A 23,862-nucleotide genomic window follows, 5' to 3' on the forward strand; every position below is an offset into this window, starting at 1 on the left:
GACGTCTCGTCCTGTGTCCGGTCCGGTGGAGGGTCCATCCCACCTTCCCCAGCCACGTTCTGACGTTTGATGCACATATTATTGGACGGTGACTTGAACGACGTGAATGAGTTCCTAATCCTCTGCTGTCACAGCACGCCATCATATATTAATTTGATTTTGACCCAAGAAACCTCCCTTGCCGGCTCTTACTCAAATTGCTCTGCTTCATGAAAAGTCTTGCTTTCAACGTGCCCTGTTTGAACTGTGCTGGGAAAGAGTTTCAAATAATTTCTTCTTTGTTAGTGCAGCGTACACCGTGCAGCCGTACCGCAGTTTTGGAGCATGCATCAAATCGCGGAGAATTTTTCGTTTTCAATTTGTGTTGGATACGCTAAAAATCTCGACGGCTCTTAATGCCCCGTACCAAACAAACGGGAAAAAGGAGTGCCAAGTTGTTGTACCAGCAAAAGTTTGTACTCCAATTATTGAAGAAACAACATGCACGCGCAAGAAAAAGGTCATAAGTTTCTGTTCTGTACTGCGCGGATCACATGCTTCGACGTTGTCCGCTTCAAACCAATTGATATACTACTAATTCTTATACTTCCTTTTAGTAGTTTAAACTCCTATAAACTAATTGTTCGTAAATTTGAATTTCTCATCTTATGTAATTAATTAAGTTGATATAAAATTCACCAATACAATGAAACTGTGTGATTGAATTGGACAAAACTCAACTTACTTTTGAGACCGCGATCTTTATAGTCATTGATTTGGACTTTATGTTTGGATTTATGATATTTCATCCCACATCTTTTGGAAAAGTAAAATATTATTATAAATCAATGCTCAAGTAGAGTCTGATCACTCAAGTTTAACTTGAGAGATTCATTTTGGATTAGTGACAGAGGTCAAATAATTGACCTTGTTTTTTTTTTTTTTTTTCCAAACGATAACATGACCTTGTTTGTTGAGATGACAGAATTTTTCAGACTTGCCATAATTTATGTCGTCAAAGTGCGGTCGGGTAAACAGAGCAAGACTTGCTAGTTTACCAATACAACATGATATTTTTTTCAATGTCACATTTAAGTTCTGAAGACTTAGCATCCACAACAGTTAAAGTTCCGAAGATTTCCTATATATATATGAATTAATCTTTCTACACTATCAGCGTTGGATAAATGATAACTATACAAATTTTGAAATTAAAATTCAATTTTTGTACACATGTCATGAATCTAACGATGATAGTTTATACACCATCAGTGTAGGAAAGATTTATTCTATATATATATATATATATATATATATATAAAGGAGTTGGTGTTTGATTGTTAGTTATTTTTCACCTAACCTTTTTAAGGGCAATTTAGGTAACATTTAGGCATAATACAACTGATGATCCAGCTTCGAGTGCTAGCATTCTATGCTCATTGCTGTGAATTGACAAGCGTACCCTTGGTGGAATGATGATTACATCCTCAAATTCTGCTTATCCGGCTGAAGTGATTGTTTTACCCTTTTAACCATCCATTAGGTCTCTAGTTAAGACAGAGAGGTAGTTAGTTGGGTGAACTTGGAACTATTGCAAACGCTGAGTCAAGCAATCAATTGAGCTGGTGCAAAGAGCAGGACTAATTAAATTCAATAACTGATGCATCATTAAGACAATATGAATTCGTTAAGATGATGATTAATTGACTACTCCACGGCGCCATGGTGTAACAGTAGATGTTTTCCTCTCCTGAACTTCCGCACGTGCAATTGAACTCATACAAAGAGTTGATGATTAGAACGAGCAATTATGGCATCTTTAAGATAGGAGTAATGCATGAGAGATGAGGAATCTCATGGAAAGCATCTTTGAAGCGTAACTACAAAACTTTTCCCCTTCTGCTGCGTTTGTTGAGCAGATTTTTGAAAATCTTTTCCCCTTCTGTTGCATTTGTTGAGCAGATTTTTGAGGTATCTGCAATAATGGGGATTGTTAATACAAAACATGATTGGTTCAGTTGATTATGGTTCATACCATGATTGGTTCATCTTTTTTTTTTTTTTTTTTTTTTTATATATAAAGGATTTGAGGGTATTGTAAGCCAGAATTTTTGGAGAGACGGATCTCATCTTGTTGTTAAGGTAATGAATTAGTTATTTTAAATTATACTTTGCTTCAAATCAAATCTATTTACTCTTTTATTCAAACTTTTTTTGTGGAAATTTTTTTCTATCTATTTTCGAAATTCATGTTGTTTTTGTTGGCTTAATTTGTGAAATTTTGTTTAATTGGTCATGCTAACAATTAATTGAGGTCTTCATACGACCGAATCTCTTAGTTTTTTTTTTCTTGAATTGGTAAACTAATTTCCAATAATATTTGGCCAGTAGATTACTTTCAAATAATATTTCAAATAATACCCTATCCAAACAAACCCTAAGATTACTTTTTCTACATGTTGTTAACTAAGATTTTGTCAAAGTGTTGCTTTGATTTATTTGATTACCATTCTTTTTAGGTATATACCCTTGCAATTGTGATTTTAGTGATTAAATTTACTTGCTACAACTTCCTTTTTATATGTGGCTTTGTATTCCTGATTAAATTTCTCAATTTTTTAGATTTCCCATTTTTAAAATTACTTGGATTATATGACATGTTAATTGTATATGTCAATTAATGGTCTAAATGAATGATCTACAATGTCCTACAATTGTATATATTGTTAGATTAATGATTTTTCATGCTTCTTTTTGTGTTATACCTTCTTGCTTATGTATGGATTGGTGATTGTATTTTAATTAGCTATTGAACCCAACTATACGAAGAGAAAGAAAATCCAAATGAATCTAAACACCATTCCACTGCTTTCTTCATTTTCATATACTTCACTTTTATTTATTTTATGCATTATTAAGAGAGTTTAGATGGACATATATGGTATGCATAAGGAGGGTTTTAGAAACCCGTTCATCGAGGCAAATTCTCTTCATAAATGTCTATGGACGGTCTGAACACCCCTAATTACTTATTATTATGTTTTAAGCTTGAAAAGCACATTTTTTATTTGGGTTTTTGTGGCAAGAATACTTGATGATCCAATTAGTCAAGGTAGGAGTGTGCAAAATCGAAAAATTTCGATTTACAGATCAAATTCGAAGTGAATTCGGAATTTCGAATTCGGTAATTCGGAATGAAAATCGGATTATCCAATTTTGAATTGGTCAAATTCAGTAATGAAATTTTTCAAATCGGAAATTTCGATTTCAAATTCACAATTCGAAATCGAAATTCCTATTTCGATTTCAAATCTGTTTTTCATATATATATAAGGATTGGTATAGTGGTTTGTACCAATGCATTGGTAAAGTGGTTTGATGTGGTACGGATGTGGTAGGAGCAAGACACGTTAGGAAAAGCAAAATTGAAGGTTGTTTTTGGTGTGGCCTATGGCTGCCGGAACTTAAAATGAGTGTTGTAATGGTGGGTTCCACATTGAAATGACCCAAGACAATGTGTCAGTCACATCCCTTGGGTTCACCTCCACTGTGGGTTCACCCACGTTAACCCATGTGAAAAGACCCAAGACATTATTATTGTTTTCTAATTTATGAACAATAGACATAATGAAGAAAATGCAAAGTTAGATACATAACTAAAAAGAAATTTAAAAAATGAATAATATATGTATGTGCAAAATTAGATAAACTTTGATTCATTTAATTACATAAATTGACAAAAGAGTAGATAATTTAAATATTTTAGAAGAAATTTTGGAATAATATGTACAATTAATTAAACCAATCATAGGAATTAATAATTGTAAAGGAGTAAACGAATGGTTAATTAATTAGTTGAGATAGAATATTTGTAGGAGAAGTAATATGTTGTTTTATTATATGAGAAGTAATTAATATGATTCTTTTATTATATTTGAGGGTAGAACATAAATAAATGTTTAAAAAATGCATTTGTAATGATATTAGTCCAAATTAATGAGAATAAAGTGATGACATAATAACCGGAGTGCAAATAGGTGAAATTTAATTAGACCACACTTGTCACTTTTAAATTTTCAACATTATCATCATAATCACTTAATTATACTTTTATAATTTGATTAACATATTGTCTATGTATTGTCATTCAATAGCACAACTAACTTTCATCGATAAACAACCATAAACATTATAATTACCTAATTCATAAAATAATATTAAAAAAGCTTTTAAAAGATCAAAGTTTATTTGTTTATTAAGATTTTATACCCATTTCTTCCATATATAAAGTGATTGTTTTAAATTACACATAGATTGAGTGTGCCCTTTATCACTAGTAATACTAATGGTATTTGCACTAATGTATACATGCTTGAAATCAAATATCCGTATTGATTAGACTATGTAGTGATACAGTTAAGAATATTTTTAATAGGTGTAAATACAAAAATATAATTCCTCATTATCTATTCTAAAAGTATGACAACAAACAATCTTCACATTAAAAGTATTCCATATACTTTCATGGATAATATAATACAAGATGACATGCCCGAATTTACTAATGAATGAATAATTTTCTTTCAAACAACATAAAAAAACTTTTACAGTTGGTACTCCCGAACTTGAACATATTTTTAGGCAAAAGGAGATAAAAATTTATGATTAAGTGACAAAATCAACTCCACTTTATTAGAAAATGATATCACAATAATATTAAAACTAAATCATTACTAACCAACCATTATGAAGAAAATAAGTTTAAAAGTTGTAATTTAAATCAAGAGTAAATCTTATATATACTAACAGTGTATATACTATCACCGTTTTATTCATGACATGTGTGCAAAGATTGAATTTCAAATTCAAATTCTGCATAGTTGTCGTTCATCCAACGCTGATAATATATACACTGTCATTGTAGGAAAGATTATTTCTTAAATCAATACATGACATATATCCAAAATTTTGGAAGAAATACAATTTTTGTTTATAATACTTTGCATGTGTGTAGGACTGATCATTAATGTTTGGATAAAAACAAATTTGGTTCCCAACGTTTCAAATCTTAAGCATATTTAGGATAATTGACGAAAAAATGATGATTAAGGATCAAAGTCAATTTGCCACTACTCAATAGTTTTGACTTTGCATTTTTTATAGCAATGTTTCGAATTTGGATCATCATGGTATTTTAGATTTTAAATAGTGATATTAATGGTTTCAAAGGAAAAGAAATGCAAATTAGATTAAAATTATGTTGAAAATGTGCGAAAGTTCAAGAAACTTCTTTCTTTTATTTTTTTTTATTTTGTGTATTCATCCCATTTGTTCTCATAGACTTTTACTCTTGCATAACTGGTCTCAAATGTAGCATAATATATGTATGTATGGTTTTGCATTATGGAGAATCAATTGATAATGAATTCTATTATTTTTTTGTTACTTGTATTGATATTTAAATGCTCAATTAGATATCCATTCAAACTATAAAGAATATGAACTATAAGTAAATCAGATTCGTTTTCTTTTTTCAATTTTAATAGATTATTAGTTGAATTTAAGATGAAATTAATATTTTGTATAATTGTTTGAATCATTCAATAAAATTATTAAGGTAACGGGGGGAAGGTGTAGGGTAAAATATTAAGGTAAACAAAATAGCCAAGTAACTATTTTAAAACTTTCCATTGAAACTTTGGATTTAATAGATAGAAAAATAAATTAATTGGATTTAATAGATTGAAAAGTAAATAAATTGTGTCCCCACTAAGAGAGCAATTTAGCACGAGTTCAAAGTATTTTAAATGTCTGTTGGTTATATGTAGTTGACCTACTATAGTCTTTTTTTTATGAAATATATTTTGATTGTTTTACTTCTTTGGTTCTATAGATAAATAATTCAAATAAGATAACACAATGTTGTTAACCACTATGTACTTTATATAGAATAATATAGGCACAACATATCATCTGAGCTAGAAAGTATATCTTCATTAAATAAGTTAAAATTGGATAATAATACACATTTGATATATGAGGTTGTAGTAGGAGGTTGTAGTATAGGAAAAATTGAAATAGGATTTTATTGCTAAATCGATTTTGAGTAAATGTTAAGTTCCATCAATTGTTTTAAATGTGCTTAAAATTATAAATTTTAGAGACCAAATTTATTTTTATTGAAATATTATCATTTTAATATATAACTAAACATTCACATTCATAACCTGCCTATCTTGTGCGCCATTCTCAGCACACTTCTTTATCAGGTTACCGGTAATCTTTTATTTCTGTTCTTTTATTTTGTGCTTCATTTTCAAGGTGAAGTCACCCTTGTCAGTTGTTGTCCTTTGGCTCCTATTGACTTGATGTGCGGCAGATACCATGTACAATTGTGTGTCAGTCTAATACCAATGAAATGGTAGAAACCGCTGTACCATTTTGAGGAAGCTTCGTATATATATGTATAACATAAAATATTAACATTTATATTATAATAATAATTTTTGTATTCATGAATTTGATGAAATCGGAATTCCTATTTCGATTTCAATTTCGTTTTCACATATATATATATAATATTTTTTTAATATATGTAATATAATAATAATAATAATTTTTATATTCATGAATTCGGTGAAATCGGAATTTACCGAATTCCAAATTGAATTCGCAACGAATTCGAATTTGGAGTTGGTGAATTCAAAATCAAAATCGGTCGAAAATTTTGATACTAAAATTTCCAAAAATTTCAATTTCAAAATTTCGAAATACTGATTTCGATTCAGATTCACAGCCCTAAGTCAAGGCGCCAAAGAGGGCGACGAGAAATGAAAGTCTAAATGTCTAATGGATGCCCGTTTCATTTCATGTGTCATATTTTTAGAAAGGTAAGATTAATTAAAAAAAATAAATAAATATAAGAGAAGATAAATATAATTAAATAAAAAATATATATAAATGCAAAGAGGATCATGATTGTTACTATGTGCATATGGATGATTGTTACTGTCCGTTACGGACAAGTGCTGACCATTCATCCATGTTGAAGGGAAAATAGCTACCGGTCAAACCAGCCAAATTACACTTATACCATTCTTGTTCTCTCTCCCTGCAACCCATCACATCATCATCCTCTTCCTCCTCATCATTCTTCAACCACCAATTGCCCACCAATAAACCCCTCTGACACATGAAAAAATTGAACACTTAAAAAGAAAAATTGTTAGTTCAGATTGGTTTAATTCCATCAGTGGCTAATAGGGACTAGAGGATGAAGGGAATATGTGAAGAAAGAGATTGCAAGATTAATGACAAAGCCTCGAAGTGGAGGAAAAATGAAGGCAAAGACGGGGGCTGAATTAAAAATGGGAAGACAGTGGATTTGTGGGTGGGAGGCAGCGGAAGGGAGGAAAGGAATTAGGTGGGTGAGATGATGGAGTGAAATTGGGAAGTATCAGTATCAGCAGGGCCACCAGCATAGGGGCTGAATTGGGTTCGTAACGTGGTTTGTTATGTTGGTGCATTCTGTGATTAATCAATATTGTAATGGCTCTACCGAAATATTGAGGAAACCTAGAGAACAGGCATTGTAACTTCAAAAGTTACAGTGTCTCTAATCCAACCATCGTCCAATAATTATTAGGTGATTAAGTTCCACATACTCTGTATAGTTCACAACAATCTTCACTCTCCACTGCATTCGATTTGAGAACTCCAGCAGTCTTTGTGAAAGACGAGCCAGTTTGTTGATTTTAGCTGCTCCAAAAGCGTCGATGCTTGTAGTAATTAATCAAGGAATGGGAGGAGGAGGAAGAAGAGGAGGGGGCGGAATCAGAAGAATCAACAAGAAATGTTTTGAGATGTTTGTTAAATTCCTTAGGCTTCTCCAAGTTGACGCCATGTCCTGCATGTTTAATCACCTCAATTCGAGCATTTTCCCCAATATGCCTGCATGCTCATGGACATGATATTTTTTCCTCAATTCCCAAGTCACATAACACAGAATTAATTTGTAATTGTACATAAAGGTTACTCCTCGATCTCATTAGACGGAAACAAACAGCTAGTTGAAAGGTTACCTTTTCATTCTGTGACCCAATTCCACGGGGAAGATTTGATCCTGCTCCCCCCATATGATCAATGTGGGCTGTTTCAAATATGATACCATTTTGAATCAAGAAAGAAATTAGTCCATCCATCTAGAAAGCGCGGGTGTCAGATGGATTCAGTCATGATAGCAAAAAATTCCAACCTATAGCACCATTATATGTTAGGAAGACTCAAGCAAACCTGTGTGATTCTGGGAATCTTTGAGAGCCGTCGATCTTTGAGTATATTTTTCATGAATTCCCTCTTCTCTTTTACGTGGTCTGTGCACATTACCTGCCCATGCAACAAACAATAATATCATCACCCAATTGAAAATTGAAGTGTTTAAATGCTGCAATGAAATAATTAAGCGGCATGCATCTAAACGAGCATGACAAATTTCAACCAGTTATCGTATTTTTGGAAGGGTATATATATATATTCATTTTAACCTTTCAATGTGCATCTGGGCTTCAGCTAGCTATTTGTTTCCATCTAAGATCGAGGAATAACCTTTATGTACTAGCTACTGCAAATTAATTCTGTGTATATGACTTGGCCAGAAGGTCGTGTAGTAATTAAGGTCGTGTAAAGATGTTCCCCTCTTCTTCTTGGTTTGTTAAACATATATATATATATATAGTGCTTGGCTAGTTGTCCGGTCACGGTGGGAATGCAACACTGGTTTCTTGTCACAAGGGTTCATTTCTTCTTAGTTAGGACTGATATGTGTGTGTGGTGGGCTAATTACACTCTTCTCCAGGGTGTAAATGAATAATAGCAAAGTAGTAAGGGGTGTAATTGTAATTGTAAAAAAAATTAGAAGTAGCAGCAGCAGGTAGTTAAGAGTCGTTGAAAGAAGAATTCTCAATGCCTGCACTAATCTTCTCTTTCCCTGCACTAATTCTTCTATTTATGTTCATCAAATTTCTATTAAGAATTGAGGGTCCTGACAGATTGCCGGCAGTCGCAGAGCTAGGAATTAGATAGTCTCAATGCCGTGCGCATGAATTGCCAAATATTGAACCCAAGCACCAACCCAAATCCTACCAGATCGAGAAACTGAGAGGCATTTTGGACAAAATTGTGATGGAACGATTTCCACAGTTTTTCTTTTCTTCTCTTTTTTTATTGGAGCAAGGGAAATGCATAAACCTTTGACATGCACAGAGAGAGAGAACGAAGCTAGGCTTACATCAATAAAATCTGTAAGGAAGCACGAGGGGACTCTTTTGACAGGCTTGACGAATGTAAGATTGAACAGTTCCTGAAGTTTATCCGGGGTCTGGGGCACCAAAACTTCAGCAGCCTCGTCTAAATCCGGAATCGGGAACAGACCCTTCTCCATATCCTTCTCCTCCGAGCAAACACCGGTGGAACATAGAACCAATTTCTCTATTGCCTCGGGAAACTGTACCGCCATGCTGTACCCTACAAACCCACCATAACTTATGCCCACCAAGTTCATCTTTTGTACCCCGTGCAGCTCCATCAATTTCATGACACATTGTGCCTGGAATTCCTCCGTTCTCTCGGGACTCTTGGTCGAGGATTCGCCAAAAAAGAGGAGATCAGGGACGTAGGTGTTGAACCTTGGCACGAGGTGGCGGAGATGCTCCCGGTATTGCCACATTGCATTGGCTCCAAAGCCATGCAGCAGCAGAAGATTAGGTTTCGATGGTTCGGCCGTTTTTGGCACCCAACAATGCATGACGGTACCATCCCCAAAATCTGTTGTGACAGATTTGAGGCCAGCGTAGGCGAAAAAGTACCTATGAAGCCAATCTGCTGATGCTGTGAAGCTAATGCCTCCTGCCATTTATGTCAAACCTCAGAGGTTTTAAGCTCTTCCAAGAGTGGTCGAAACTTAAAAAAGTTTATTTTTCTTTTGGGTATTCTTCTCCTAGAAATTTTGTAGATTTCCTCTGTCAAGACAAACAAAGAAATTGTAGCTAAGAGAACGAGAGAATGGCTATAATTTAGCTCGTGGAACACCTCCGATCCTCGGCCCCACGACGGATTATTAGTCTGTCGACGCCGTTAAAATCACGTGCGTTTTCAACTTCTATATTTCCCAAATCCCCTAAAACTCCAATCCAACTTTATATTTTCCAATTCTCCTAAAAATCCAATCGGGCTTTGGCTTGTATTCCTCGTTAAGAAAAGCAAAAACAGATATTTGATGTAATTAATTATTAGAAATAACTAAATTAGCATACTGTGTCTTTTCCAATTCCATAGAGCGAATAGAAGGAGAAAACCCCCTCTTTTTTTTTTTAATCTTCAATATTTGTTTATGAAGACTAGGTTTAAATCTTGTTTACGGCTTGGATGGCAGTTGTAGTTGTGTCCAAATTTTGGAGTTTATTGCTAAAATAACTCTTCTTCTAAAATATATATCCAAAGTAACCTAATTTTAAAAATTATTACCTTTATAATTCTCTTTTTGCCACAAAGGTTGCATATGTGGCAGGATGGAAATAGAGACATATTCTATCTTTCTTTTTTATCTGATATCCCCCCGGATTCTCTCTCTGAACTTTTTCCTTTAGTTATTTTTTTCTTGTCAAAAGTAATTTTGAGAAGCCAATATTTATATTAACAGAATCTAAAACTTCACTATCATTCCTGATATTGTATTCGTGGATGAAAATATTCTTCTTGAATTGATGATCTTAAGGTAAATGAAGATTATTCTCTTGTCTTTTCTATTGTGTAGTTTTTGGAACATTCCTATAGCCTTCAAAAAAATTTTGAATACTAATTGTGTAACAAATGATTTCCCATACCATGTGTTTGTTAAAATGTCCAAGAGGAAAACTACATAACAACATAGATTCATACTCAATATGTTTGATTTCCACCATATACACGAGCATGTTCATTTGTAGTGCTTCTCTATCACATGATCAAATAATCTCATATACTTAATGTATTTTTGCACATTTATTCAACATCAATCAATGGTTTGTGCTACTTCTGAGCAACTTGAGCATTATCTTAATTGCATTAGTAGATTTCTTTTGCATTACATGAAATTTATTAGTCTCAATTTCGATTTAATCTACTAGTGGTTCTTGTATCTAATGGTATTCTAAATAACATGTAAATGATAACCTTGCTAATTATTGACAAACACTGGTAGTTCTTGTCTTAGATAGCATGACAATATTTGCTTAATTAATGATTTTTTTAATTTTGTGTAGGTGGTGCTGCTGAATTTTGTAGCAATGGCTGGTAAAAATGTTACTATATTTTTTTATTGTAATGGTAGGATGACAACAGGCATACATGGTCTTAGTTACGAGGGTGTTACTCCAAAAGCCATTCGAGTAAGTTATCAGATAAAATACCATGAAATCATGGACAAGATATATGTTATCAATGGCTATGAAAAACATCAAGTTGCGATAAAAAACTTCTAACTTGTGATACCTCTTTGTTTTCCTCATTCCCTATATGTGATTTGCAATGATCAAATAGAACTTACCCATTTTGGAGATAGGATTAGTGAAGTGCTCGAATTTAGCATTATTGAAGTGCCTGAACATAGAATGAGTGGATTGCGTAATGACATTTTTGTATTCATTTCCCCTTTGCTAACACTTAAGGAAGTTTCAAGAGTGTGGGTTCAAATATTTCAAAATTGCTTGCAATTGGCAATGATTATGAGACACATTTATTGATTGCAAATTTATTGTAATTATATTATGAAAGTTTATTTACTTCAGAATATCTTGTTTTTTTAGTTCGTTGCATAAGATATGGATGTGGAGAACTTTATTACATTATTAAAATTTAATTAAAAAATCTTATTTTTGTCTTTTTTTCCCTTATAACATGACTTTTTCCAGTAGTAGGATGCCATTTGCCTTTTATAATACTTGATTACTTATATAATAATCAAATTGAAAACTTGAAAATTTCAATTTGATAACTTTTTGTAAAAGTTCTTTTCAAGAAGTAGGAAGCATAACATAAACAAATATGATAACCTTGAAGTTTTTGTAACTTTTTCTTGTTATTACTTACGATTTTCATTGCAATTTTTGTATTTTGCAAATTTATTTTTGAAAAATATATGAAATAAGTTGATACATTTTTTTAAAAGTGTAGAGACCACTAATAGTAAGGTCAAATAACGGTAGAATTTATTTTAAATAATTATAAGGAAATTATCAAAGTTACGCAATTTTCTTGTGCCTTTATAATAAAAAAGTTTAAATTTTTAGTTCATGTTGGAAACTATAGACTAGATTAAAGTTTTCCTTTCTTGTTATGCTACATGGAAATCAGGGTAATTAGGTGACAACAATAACATCATTATGGGAATAAAATTTGAAAGTGAATCACATTGAGAATATTTTTTAGAAAGAGTGTTATTTTGGCAAAAACTCCCAAATTTTGCAGGAAAGATAGAATTTGTATTGAATCACAATTGCAATTCATGATTTAACACGTTGACCAAACTAATTATTTTTATTTGAAGTTTGGAGAATTGTTAATTTTATTTAGAGTATGGTCCAAAATTTCCTTTTCTACCTTGTATATAAAAAAGAAAGAGAAGTTACTGTAGGCTGTAGCAACCTCTTTTTTTTGCCAAGTGTATAGTCTCTTATTTTGACAAGTGTCAATTTCTATTTGTAGTTGAATTTTTACTCCACTATTTTTTTTGGTTAATCAAAAGTCATAAATATCTCTCCTCCCAATTCTTTTTTTTCCTCTTTCTGCCTCTGCTTTTAACTTTCATTTCCCTCTTTTTTCGTCATTTTTCTTTTTTCCCCCTTCAAATTTTTTCTTTATAATTAATTATACTAAGATTATTTTCTTACTATTTTTTTAGATGATTATTGTTGACCATGGAGAGGTGTCGCAACAATCAACTAATTTATACTATCAGTTCCTATTCCATCAATTTTAACTCTTTAATCCAGTATTTTGGCTTTTCTTTTCTTTTTTTTTCTTCATCCTAATTTTTCTCTGCCATTTCTCGTTCCGCTCAATCAATGCATTTTTTTCCTTTTTGCTCTATAATTAATTGAATGTATATTTTTCTTGTAGGGGAATGGATATTTCTTTTATTGCATTGTTCAAAAATCATGATTCATGAATCATAATCATCTTTTTTTTAGGAGAAACCTAGACAATAGACCTTTTACCTCCACTACTCCTACTGTTTGGTATATTCCATTTTCTTTTTATTCCTATTCTTCCCTCATTTCATGCTGCCAAATATGGACTTAACCTTTTTTTTATTAACTGTATTATTAACTTTTTTTATTAACTGTATTTTATTTAGCCTTTATCATTTTTCTTTTTTTTTTTTGCCTCTTTATTCTGTGACCTTGGTGTATTTATTTATTTTGGCTTGATCTACTTGATATTCATTAAGCCTTCCATTATTTTGGTTCTGCAAATCGATTTTCCTTTTGTACGGGTTGTCTTAAATCTAAATGCAAAATTTATTTTTTGCAATTTTGATGTTTTAGTTCCTTTTTAATGCATAATTGAATCTTACACTTCCTTTACTAATTCTTTGGTACTGAATTTTTGTACCCTTTTTATGCATTGAAAAGCCTTCCATTTAACTTTCTTGCAAGTTTTATTGTGAATTTATAGGACACAAGTTTTTACATGATTGTGTCTTGTTTGAAAAAGAAATAGTGGTGAAATTTTATACATTTGTAATTATAATAGCATGACACTTGAGTTTTATGAAGCATATATCATTTATGTTAATATTGAATTGGTTTTGCATTTCTCCTGTGTTTGGTTTTTGAATTCTTTGTTGTTGTTTGTCCATACAATACCCTATTGCATCACAATAAGCAAGTTGGAGCAAACTTTTGGAACATTCCACTAAAGCTAAGCTTTTTTAGGCTCATTTTTTGACAATTATAATTTCTATTTATTTGAAAGCAAATTATAGTGTAATGAATTTTAGCCATAATTTTATAGATGGGCCTACACTGTGCTTGCACAGTCTGGTTCCTTGAGTGTCAGAATATGTGTTGCTACGTGCAAGCAACGTGCAAGCATTAGAGTGATGGGGCCTAGCAGAGGCTTAGTGATTGGAGCAGGAGATGACCATTAAAATCGGACCCTCAAATATGTGTTGTACATTAAAAGTGGTACAAAATGCGGACCCTCAAATGTGTGTTGCACAATAATAGTAGCACAAAATGACGGAGATTGGAGAGGACATTGAGAATTGTTAAGAGTAAGTTGATTCTTGAAGAGAGCTAAATATATGCATGGAATATTTGAAGTCACAAACAGAATATTATCATCGTCATATTATGCAAGGTGTATTATTACTACAACATATTAGGAACCCAGATTTTTTCCCCAACGTATTGCAAAGAAAAGGACATTGAGAATTGTTAAGAGTAAGTTGATTCTTGAAGAGAGCTAAATATATGCATGGAATATTTGAAGTCACAAACAGAATATTATCATCGTCATATTATGCAAGGTGTATTATTACTACAACATATTGGGAACCCAGATTTTTTCCCCAACGATATTGCAAAGAAAAGGACCCTCAAATATGTGTGCACAATAACAGTAGTACAAAATGGTGGGATTGGAGCAGGCTCGCCGTGTTTGATTATTTGGCAAGGGCATTTCTTGAGAACCACATCCCGTGGCATGCTAGGGATTCAGGGAAGGAGAGAAAAGAAAACAAAAAATTTTTAACCCAAAAAGAAAAAAGAAAGAAAACGAAAGAAGCGAAAAAAGCATCTCCGGTACCTAAATAAATTGCCCAGGTAAGAGAGAAGGTGAAAATCTTTTCAGATGATCTTCTCCTTTTTAGATTAGGACTCAACCCCTCCAAACTTTTATATATATTATATATATATATATATATTCAGAGTAAGAAATTGATATGTGCCCAAGAAAATAGAAGTAAACGAGTATCTATGATTCAGGCCTTGTTCTCGTTGGTTTTAGATTTTATAAATTTTGATTATGAAAAGTGATTAATAATCAGAATCTGCAATAACGATGGATTATAAATTTTAGCCTTTTAAGTTTTGAAAAATCTATAATTTGAATACAAAAGTAAGTGAAAACATCATAAAAATTGATTCTCAAAAATCAAAATCTATAATCAGTTTAAATAATGAATTGAGAACAAACCTTTAAGCTCGAGACTGCAGTAATTTATGGAGACAGTGGCCACATTAAAGCTCAAGGTTCCTTTAATATCTCGTGTTTTCGGATGGTTAGAACTACAAACAGTTGGATTTCTTTAACTTTGTTATAGTAATCGTTTTACTGGATCGAGATTTTAATATATACTAGTTGTTTTTCGACATTAACACCATCCATCAAATAACTGAGATTCATTATATATTTTGCTACCGTGTCTATGTGTTTTTTTCTTTCTGGTTAGATATGCTAGTCATGTGTGTGCGTGGTGTTTTTCCGTCAGTACACACAGCCAAACATGACCTTTGAAATCAGGTTATAATCTAACATTCTTAATGTAGTATTAATTAGTAAGTAATGCCTAAATTAGGTGAAACTAACAGGCATATGGCTATGCATGTGAATGTGTAGCCTTGCTTATTAGTCACATTGCTCCTCTAAGATAAGCGATTTGACAATCTCTGTTCTTTTTTTGGCAATTTCTGTTTGCTGGTGTGTACTTCAGATTAATGTTCTAATGAAAGAAAGAAAGACAACCATAAATTGGGTTTATCATTTTCTTCTATTTGCTAGTCTTGAACGAGCATTCAAGCATATTTCAAAAGATTTTCAAACCAACGTAAAATTGAATTAATCTTTTTTTATATATTCAGTGAGTTTTTTTTTTCACATTAGTAGGTTTGGATGCATGACACATAATTTTTATTCAAATTACAGATTTTTCTTTTTATATGTAGCATGCACCCAATCTTACTTGTGTAAAAGAGTTTCTATGAAATAAAAAAGACTAAATTTATAAAATTTGCAAAAAAAAAAATCAGGAAAATTGAGATGTTTGATGCTGGCGAGGCACTAAAACCAACTTTTATACCCGGAAAAGCCAACCCCAAATGGAAAGCAAACGGGGGCATTAGAATCCAGTCATTAAGATCTGCAATTGGGGGGACATACAAGACCTTTGAGCATTTCCATACTTGTGGTTGGGAAAAACTCTCATGTTGTTTGTATTAAATTCAAAACTTGAGATTGAAATCCTAAAGATGTAAGAGCGGATCTTTTTGCTTTTCATATTCTGAACGAGTTGCAAATATGAAGCAACTTGTGAGGCCGTGATCCGTACATGCGCGTCTCTACAATTCTAGTACTCATTGATTTAGACTTTTTGTTTGGATTCATGATATTCCATTCCACGTTCAAAAAGTAAAGTGTTATAAACCAATACTTAAGAAGAACACTCCTCTTTACTTATTATTATGTTTTTAAACTTGAAGAGCACATTTTTTTATTTGGTTTTTTGTGCATGAATAATTGATGATCCAATTAGTCAAGTTGCAAAGAGGGGTGGTGAGAAATGAAAGTCTAAACGTCTAACGGGTGCTCATTTCATGTGTCATATTTTTAGAAAGGTAAGATTAATTAGAGAAAATAAATAAATACATTAGAGGGTAGGTATGATTAAATAGGAAAAATATGTAAATACAAAGGAGGACAATAATTGTTACTCTGAGCATATCCACGATAAGGAAGGGTAATAATTATTAGGTGATTAAGTTCCACATACTCCGTATAGTTCACAACAATCTTCACTCTCCACTGCATTCGATTTGAGAACTCCAGCAGTCTTTGTGAAAGACGAGCCAGTTTGTTGATTTTAGCTGCTCCAAAAGCGTCGATGCTTGTAGTAATTAATCAAGGAATGGGAGGAGGAGGAAGAAGAGGAGGGGGCGGAATCAGAAGAATCAACAAGAAATGTTTTGAGATGTTTGTTAAATTCCTTAGGCTTCTCCAAGTTGACGCCATGTCCTGCATGTTTAATCACCTCAATTCGAGCATTTTCCCCAATATGCCTGCATGCTCATGGACATGATATTTTTTCCTCAATTCCCAAGTCACATAACACAGAATTAATTTGTAATTGTACATAAAGGTTACTCCTCGATCTCATTAGACGGAAACAAACAGCTAGTTGAAAGGTTACCTTTTCATTCTGTGACCCAATTCCACGGGGAAGATTTGATCCTGCTCCCCCCATATGATCAATGTGGGCTGTTTCAAATATGATACCATTTTGAATCAAGAAAGAAATTAGTCCATCATCTAGAAAGCGCGGGTGTCAGATGGATTCAGTCATGATAGCAAAAAATTCCAACCTATAGCACCATTATATTTTAGGAAGACTCAATCAAACCTGTGTGATTCTGGGAATCTTTGAGAGCCGTCGATCCTTTGAGTATATTTTTCATGAATCCCTCTTCTCTTTTACGTGGTCTGTGCACATTACCTGCCCATGCAACAAACAATAATATCATCACCCAATTGAAAATTGAAGTGTTTAAATGCTGCAATGAAATAATTAGCGGCATGCATCTAAACGAGCATGACAAATTTCAACAGTTATCGTATTTTTGGAAGGGTATATATATATATTCATTTTAACCTTTCAATGTGCATCTGGGCTTCAGCTAGCTATTTGTTTCCATCTAAGATCGAGGAATAACCTTTATGTACTACTACAAATTAATTCTGTGAATATGACATGGGCAGAATGTTGTGTACGTAGTAATTAAGGTCATGTAAAGATGTTCCCCTTTTCTTCTTGGTTTGTTAAACAAGTATAGTGCTTGGCTAGTTGTCCGGTCCCGGTGGGAATGCAACACTGGTTTCTTGTCACAAGGGCTCATTTATTCTTTAGTTGCCGGTGGTAGTCGCAGAGTTAGGATTAGAGTCTCAATGCCGTGCGCATAAATTTCCAAATCCTTCGGCCCACTGGCCACCAGATCGAGAACCTGATAGGCATTTGGACAAAATATGATGGAACGATTTCCAGAGTTTTTCTTTTCTTCTCTTTTTTATTGGAGCAAGGGAAATGCATAAACCTTTGACATGCACAGAGAGAAAGAACGAGGCTACGCTTACGTCAATAAAATCTGTAAGGGAAGCACGAGGGGGACTCTTTTGACAGGCTTGGCGAATGAAAGATTCATCAGTTCCCTAAGTTTATCCGGGTCTGGGGCACCAAAACGTTAGCAGCCTCGTCTAAATCCGGAACCGGAACAGACCCTCCTCCATATCCTTCTCCTCCGAGCAAACACCAGTGCAACATAGCACCAATTTCTCTATTGCCTCGGGAAACTGCACCGCCATGCTGTACCCTACAAACCCACCATAACTTATGCCCACCAAGTTCATCTTTTGTACCCCGTGCACCTCCATCAGTTTCATGACGCATTGTGCCTGGAATGCCTCCGTTCTCTCGGGACTCTTGGTCGAGGATTCGCCAAAAAAGAGGAGATCAGGGACGTAGATGTTGAACCTTGGCACGAGGTGGCGGAGATGCTCCCGGTATTGCCACATTGCATTGGCTCCAAAGCCATGCAGCAGCAGAAGATTAGGTTTCGATGGTTTGACCGTTTTTGGCACCCAACAATGCATGATGGTCCCATCCCCAAAATCTGTCGTGACAGATTTTGAGGCCAGTGTAGGCGAAAAAGGACCTATAAAACCAATCTGTCGATGCTGTGAAGCTAATGCCTCCTGCCATCTATGTCAAAACACAAAGGTTTCAGGCTCTTCCAAAAATGTTTTTGGGTGTCTCCTAGAATTTTTGTGGAATTCCTCTATCAAGACAAACAAAGAAATTGTAGCTTAAGTGGATGAGAATGGCTATAATTTAGGCAAGTGAAACACTTCGGATCCTCGGCCTCACAACCAAGTCTCACGACTGGTTACTACTCTGCCACGCCGTTATAATCACGTGCGTTTTCAACTTCTATATTTCCCAATCCCCCTAAACGTCCCAATCCAGCTTTATATTCCCGATTCCTCCTAAAAGTCCAATCCGGCATTGGCTCGTATTCCTCAATTCAGAAAAGTCAAAACCGATACTATGGTAAATTAACGTAATGTGCCTTTTCCAATTCCACAGAACCAATAGAAGGAGAAAATCCTCTCTCTCTCTCTCTCTCTCTCTCTCTCTCTCTCTCTCTCTCTCTCTCTCCTCTCTCTCTCTCTCTTTTAAATCTCCAATATTTGTTTATGAAACAGTTGTAATTGTGTCCAAATTTGCAGAAAAGATAGATTTTGTATTGAATCACAATTGCAATTCTTGATTTAACACATTGACCAAACTAATTATTTTTAGGAAAAATGGTTCAAAAGGTTCTTACATTTTGCAGAATGATTTTTTTTCATCCATCACTTTTATAAGTGTAATTTTACGTCACTTACAAATTCATATTGATCAAATTTAGTCCCTACCTAGAGTTTCGACAAACTTTTGATCGGAATCCTCTATGCGTTTTGCATCGATTAATGTTACCATTCTGACGTCCCTTGTTTTCCTTGATATCATTGATTAATTGTTCATTATTGTTTACTAGTTGAATGGATGCCCCACGTTTGCCATTCTAAATGTCCCTTGTTTTCCTTGATATCATGGATTAACTGTTCATTATTGTTTACTAGTTGAATGGAGGCCTCGCGTTGTGACGTGAGGGTGGGCAGGTTTTAGAAACAATGAATATATTAATAAGGGCATTGGCTAATGTTATATTCAGCATTAGGGGAAGTGTTGGTGCATCGCGCAGGTGTTTGATGCCTGTGGTTAGAAAGAATTTTTCATTGGATAAATAATAGTACATTCTGAAAAAAAAAAAATAGTCATCAAATATGACAAAACTAATAATAGTACATTCTAATTGCAATACGCACTTGTACACTTTGGTTTGTCAATACTTTTACAATTTACCATTTCCAAAAAAATCCCTATAGATGTCAGTTGAAAATCACCCAAGAACAAACATAAGTTGTTTCAAACAAAGAAATATACTCCAACTGTTAATGGCTATGTATGAATTGCACAACAGTTTAATATGCCTTTGTGTTAATTCCACAATAAATGCCACATTTCAATTAAATGTGTCTATAACACCATTTCAATAATTATACCAACACATAAACTTATATGAGTTGTACTCGATGCAAAAGCGGTTGCAAAATATTCCATATTTCATAAATATCCAAATGTCTCCATGAATCAAAGTTTTAAATGTACCAAAATGAGAACATTTTGATAAATACACCTAAACACATGCTTCTCTCAATTGTATCAAAAGTTTTTTAAAAAAAACTACACAACATTTCACATTTTCAAAAAACTCCTATTCATGCAGATGAAACTCAAACTCCCTTTGATCACAACTGATTCTTATATGGTATAAGGATATTAATGCTAAAATTAGGGTAGGTGAAGTATTTTGTTATGTATTATTATACGTATTGTAACAAATGCAATATATTATTATGTGAAGAAACCAATAGAGCACAATGAATTGAATAATGCCAAATTTGATTTTAACTTTGAAAAATTAGGCCTTTCATAAAATATATATCTTCCTACACACGAGAAAGCGATTAATGAAGCATTAAAGTCAAATAAGGTATTCTTTAGACTAAGGAGTTAATCCAATCATGTCTAGACTGACGAGTTAATCATGGCGCTTAATCCATTTCCAATGATAGAATAGATCTTCCTACACCTAAGAAAGGTTTAACGATGGATTGAAGTCAAATAAGGCATACTTGAGATCCAGGAATCCAATCATGTCTATTATTCTGATCATAGCATCTATGACATGAATGCAGCAACTACTACTACATTGAAGGGGAAAATGAACCTCCCTTTCTTCCCATAAAAACTCCAGTAATTACGATGTCCGTAAGTGTAATTTTCATTTTTCCATTCAGTTAAAAAAAAAAAAGACAACAAAAATCAATTTCGTTTTCAAGCCTATGAAATGCTCAATTTGATAACGGGCAAAGAGAGAAGCACCATTATTCAAGATACAGTCCTAGGCGGAGAACGTATTGACAATATTTTACAAACATAGAAAAATTCTTATCCATTTATATAGAAAAAAAAAAGTCCCCAGAATCAAACCCAATTAAGAATGCAAAACTAATTCTACTTCAAACAGAACATTAACCCAAAAAAGAAAAATCAAATCACATCCCATAACCAAGTGAAATACCTCCAAATAATTAAGTTTTCAAGGAGGATGTATCAAGAGACTGTAGAAGAGATAAAGGAACAATAATGCCCACCAAATCAAATGAACTGAGTACCCATCAATTGATCCAAGGGGAAAAGCCCTAAATATTAAATCAAAACTTAGGAAATCAAGTTGCTGGACAAGAGAAGGGGCGCATAGAAAGAGGGGCTGTGGCTGGGAGAAAATTAATTTGTATCTTTGATTTCAAAATTGCGATGTTTCTGGGTGAAAGAGAGGACTTGACTAGTAGAAAAGGAATACTAGAGTCTTGACAACTGAGGAGGAGGAAGAGGCGGAAGGGTGGAATTTACAGGAAGCATTAATTAAGGAGTTTGGAGAATTTGATGAATTTACAGGAAGCCCGTCTTAGACTCCTCCGTTAGTTCACAAGTCAGGGGTAAATAGGCACGAGGGTCAAACGACAAAATCAAACAGCCATAAGTGCCACCTCCTGCACATATCCACGCAATCAGCACGTTACCATTTCGAATTGAAATTCCAAGTTAACCCACCTACTGAACGTGTTAATAGGAGACCAAAACCCTGTTCATAAAACTTCGTTCACACTTTGATTAATTACCGTACGCGTTGACTTCTGGGGCAAGAGGTGTCTCCAAGGGTTGTCAGATAAATAAAAATCTCAAAGTAGTGCAGCAGCTTCTACTTGAGACTAACAGAGACCTCCTAAAAAAGGAGAAAGACAGATCAGAGGTTTCTTGTGCACCGATATGGAGAAATGACTTTGCATTTGCACCACGAAGATCCACTATACAAAGTAATCATATTCCATCAACAAAGACAAAAAATCTCTGTACAACATTCCTCCATGCCATCATCTGGCAACTGCTTAACTTCTATCGATTTTGCTGAGAAACAATTTGCCTACGAAGTGTCGGAGCCTCACCAGCTAACTCGTCATCCAACCATTCCGCTGCGACTCCATGATGTAAAACAATAGTTGCAAAGAGAGGCCTCAACTAATAAGTTTCCTTAGCCTCTTTTTCAGCCGGGATTAGCTGCCTTATTTTGCGGTTCCAGGACGAGAGCATGCTTGAAATCTTCAGCCCCAAACAGAAGAGAGAAGAAATAAGATTGTTAAGTAATCTGGTCCATGGTTCCTTACAACACAGTATTTTTTTTTTCTTTTTTCAAAGGCAACTTAGAACATATAGTTATGGAACCTAAATCCCACCAACACATTCCAGTCTGTGCCAGCATGCATGTTGGATTAACTGTACGCTAAATTACTTAAAAACTCAGTGGTACATCAAATCTGCTAGTTACCTTATCCATTTATGGTTTCCAAACTAACATTTTGGCCCCCTTGTATTTTGGCCTCACGTTAACTGAAAAGTTTTTCTGTAATAGTTTAAGAATCAAATATTAAAAACCAGAAAAATCATATGATTGTTCTATAGTCAAAACTCTTTTCAGTAACAGCAATTCCTTAGTTTCATTTTTCTTTTCTACCCATTTTCTCTTTTATCCCGTCTGCAGATATACAGCCGTCATACATGTCAGAAATGTCATTGCAGCCTATCCATTGAGTACACTTTTATTAGTGATCAATGCATTGATCAGTTTTATTATAAATATTTCGATTGCTCAAGAAACAAACTTCTTGACAGTACAGCTATTAGGCAAACAATTTTAGACAGGCAACTCCAAAAGAAAGTATAGTCTCACCTAGAAGAGCTTCTTTATAGCAAAGAAGTGATTCCCTAGCTGTTCCTCGTCTTAAATACGCCTTCACATTCTGCGTAATGAGACAGAAAGCATTAATACTAGAATTTAGATATTCTTATGGTCTTGGTGACATTAACCTCCATGTGCGAACAAATAAAAAATTGAAAACCTGGCACAGCCAATTCAGCAGACTTTGGCCACTCCAAGGTCTAAGATAGCTACAATTCATAAAAGTCTATTTACATCTGCAACTAGTCTACACGTTAGAATAACCAGACCAATAAACCCTACACTAGTACAACATGAGCTAGCAGCTAAACTTCAAAATCATGTCAACACATGGAGACAAAAAAAAATCTGTTTATTTAGTGCATTCTTGAAACCCTAGAGAATCAGTCTAGTTCACAAGATATGGCCAAGCAAATCAACATGATACTACAATTTCTTACTTTATACTGCTCAAACAAAAATAATTTTTGTCAGCCTAAATTACTAAGAACAGAGCCGATAATTGAGAAAATATATTGAAAGAATTTACCAAAAACAGACATAGACACTAGAGAGTATATTTTGCGAGCTCAGCCACTTTCAGCAATGGCCTACACTAGTAGGACAATAGCAAGGAAGACTATACAAAGCAAAAGCAACTCTCAAAGCTCATCACGTGAGACTGCATCTTGTGCAACTCTCTTTCTCTCTTTAGTTTCATATTAACTGGTAATTACTTATGAGTCCTCACCCTATGCTGTCCTCCTTGAGATATGAAGGGCAAACACTAACAGTAGCACCCTTTACAATGACATGGTACAACAAACTAATAAGGTCTTTTCACCTTCTTATCAAGAGATATTGCGCTAGTGCAGTCCTCCTCAGCTTGTTGAAAGCTGCAAGAGATCAATCA

General features: G+C 33.9%; 1 protein-coding gene, 1 long non-coding RNA gene and 1 pseudogene across 2 annotated transcripts; all 3 read right to left on the minus strand.

Annotated features, from left to right (window-relative positions):
• Nucleotides 1-6,945: 6,945 nt before the first annotated feature.
• On the minus strand, nucleotides 6,946-9,973 carry LOC140032804 (uncharacterized). The gene is made up of 4 exons (XM_072073571.1): nucleotides 9,266-9,973; nucleotides 8,272-8,364; nucleotides 8,061-8,128; nucleotides 6,946-7,929 (listed from the first exon to the last, which is right to left on the minus strand). The coding sequence occupies exons 1-4, from the start codon at nucleotides 9,887-9,889 to the stop codon at nucleotides 7,734-7,736; spliced, it is 981 nt and encodes a 326-aa protein (XP_071929672.1). The 5' UTR covers nucleotides 9,890-9,973; the 3' UTR covers nucleotides 6,946-7,733.
• Nucleotides 9,974-16,709: 6,736 nt separating this feature from the next.
• Nucleotides 16,710-18,766, minus strand: LOC140032807 (uncharacterized; annotated as a pseudogene).
• Nucleotides 18,767-22,006: 3,240 nt separating this feature from the next.
• On the minus strand, nucleotides 22,007-23,853 carry LOC140032806 (uncharacterized). The gene is made up of 3 exons (XR_011836688.1): nucleotides 23,794-23,853; nucleotides 22,962-23,031; nucleotides 22,007-22,333 (listed from the first exon to the last, which is right to left on the minus strand). It is a non-coding gene; the product is annotated as an uncharacterized lncRNA (long non-coding RNA).
• Between the last annotated feature and the right edge of the window lie 9 nt (nucleotides 23,854-23,862).

The sequence above is a fragment of the Coffea arabica genome, unplaced genomic scaffold (genome assembly GCF_036785885.1).
Source record: "Coffea arabica cultivar ET-39 unplaced genomic scaffold, Coffea Arabica ET-39 HiFi ptg000083l, whole genome shotgun sequence".
In the NCBI taxonomy this organism is placed as follows: domain Eukaryota; kingdom Viridiplantae; phylum Streptophyta; class Magnoliopsida; order Gentianales; family Rubiaceae; genus Coffea; species Coffea arabica.